The sequence below is a fragment of the Loa loa genome (assembly GCF_000183805.2).
Source record: "Loa loa unplaced genomic scaffold supercont3.2765, whole genome shotgun sequence".
NCBI classification, from domain to species: Eukaryota; Metazoa; Nematoda; class Chromadorea; order Rhabditida; family Onchocercidae; genus Loa; species Loa loa.
Window position 1 is genome coordinate 1 of NW_018110943.1, and position 1229 is coordinate 1229.

Consider the following 1229-nt stretch of genomic DNA (forward strand, 5'->3'; position numbering starts at 1 on the left):
TGGAGAAACGAATAAAGAAGAAAAGTAAAAAATGGTGAAAAAAAGAAGTGGAAAAAATAAAAAATAAATTAATAAAATTAAAACAAAGGGAAAAAGGACTAAATCACTTGTTGGTTTTGATTAACTCTATTTAAATAACTTTTATGTATTATAATGTGCGGAAATGTTACAATAAATAAAGGTTGCAAGCCACAACTATTAGTTTGTAATGACAAAATATCATTTATGAACATACAAGTAAACCATTAATTGCTATGAAACAAAACATACGCATTAAATTTCCGCAGCTAGGTTAAAAAGCCAGAAAACAAAAGAAACTGAGACGAATGATCAAAATTGGAACATGATTAACTGCAATGTAATTAAGATGCCAGTAATACCCAAGAATATAAATCGGTAATAGTCCCATATCTCTCAAAATGTTTGAATTAACAATTGACTAAAGTCACAAAAACGAAAAACCAAAAATTTCCATAACAATACCACAAAATACAGAGTTATTCAATACCATACAGATTAATATTCCTTCAACCAATGACATTTAATACCAATAATCTGCCAATTTTAATTTATGCAAATCTTCACATTCTCTGTGTCATCGAAACTATGCCTTTAACCGGTGACATTCATGCCAACAATCCGCCAGTTTCAATTTATGCAAATCTTCATATTCTGTATCATCGAAACATTCAAGCTTTCACTATTTCTAGTAGCCCAAAAGCACATTCATCAACTGTCAGTTCAGAGAACGGAAAATGAAAATGCAAACGAGGAAAACATAAAATATGAAATGAATTAAAAACTGTTTGAACCTTTGGTCGTTTAATTCCAACAAATTTGAAATAAAAAGCTTTCATTCGAGCATTTTTGCCATTTCAAAAATTTTGTACTTCACCTTGTTCTTCACTATGTCGATGGTACACATCATTTGGTTCAACCTTTTGCTATGCATCGCTTCAGCTCAGAATGGAACTTTATCTTCACTTGATCTCACCACTGATAACTCTGTTGTTCATTATCCTATCATTCCCATCCGTTTTCAACCGTTTACTGTTCCCTCTGATGGATTTTCCGGCCTGAGAGGAACAGTTAAAGTAGTCCAACCAAGTCAGCAGAACAATGAGGACGTCATAGAAGACGATGATATTCCAGATGACTTCCATTGGGTACTATTTGGCAATAAGAATAAAAATCGAAAATTCAACCGAGTCAGTCGAGCAATGAGGACG

At 32.5% G+C, this 1229-nt stretch overlaps 1 protein-coding gene across 1 annotated transcript; it reads left to right on the forward strand.

Annotated features, from left to right (window-relative positions):
* Positions 1–908: 908 nt before the first annotated feature.
* LOAG_15800 (hypothetical protein) lies at positions 909–1208 on the forward strand (the record flags this gene model as incomplete). Its single annotated transcript, XM_003151289.2, has 1 exon — positions 909–1208. A coding segment is annotated over one exon (300 nt), but the record flags the coding sequence as incomplete, so codon positions are not given.
* Positions 1209–1229: the final 21 nt, after the last annotated feature.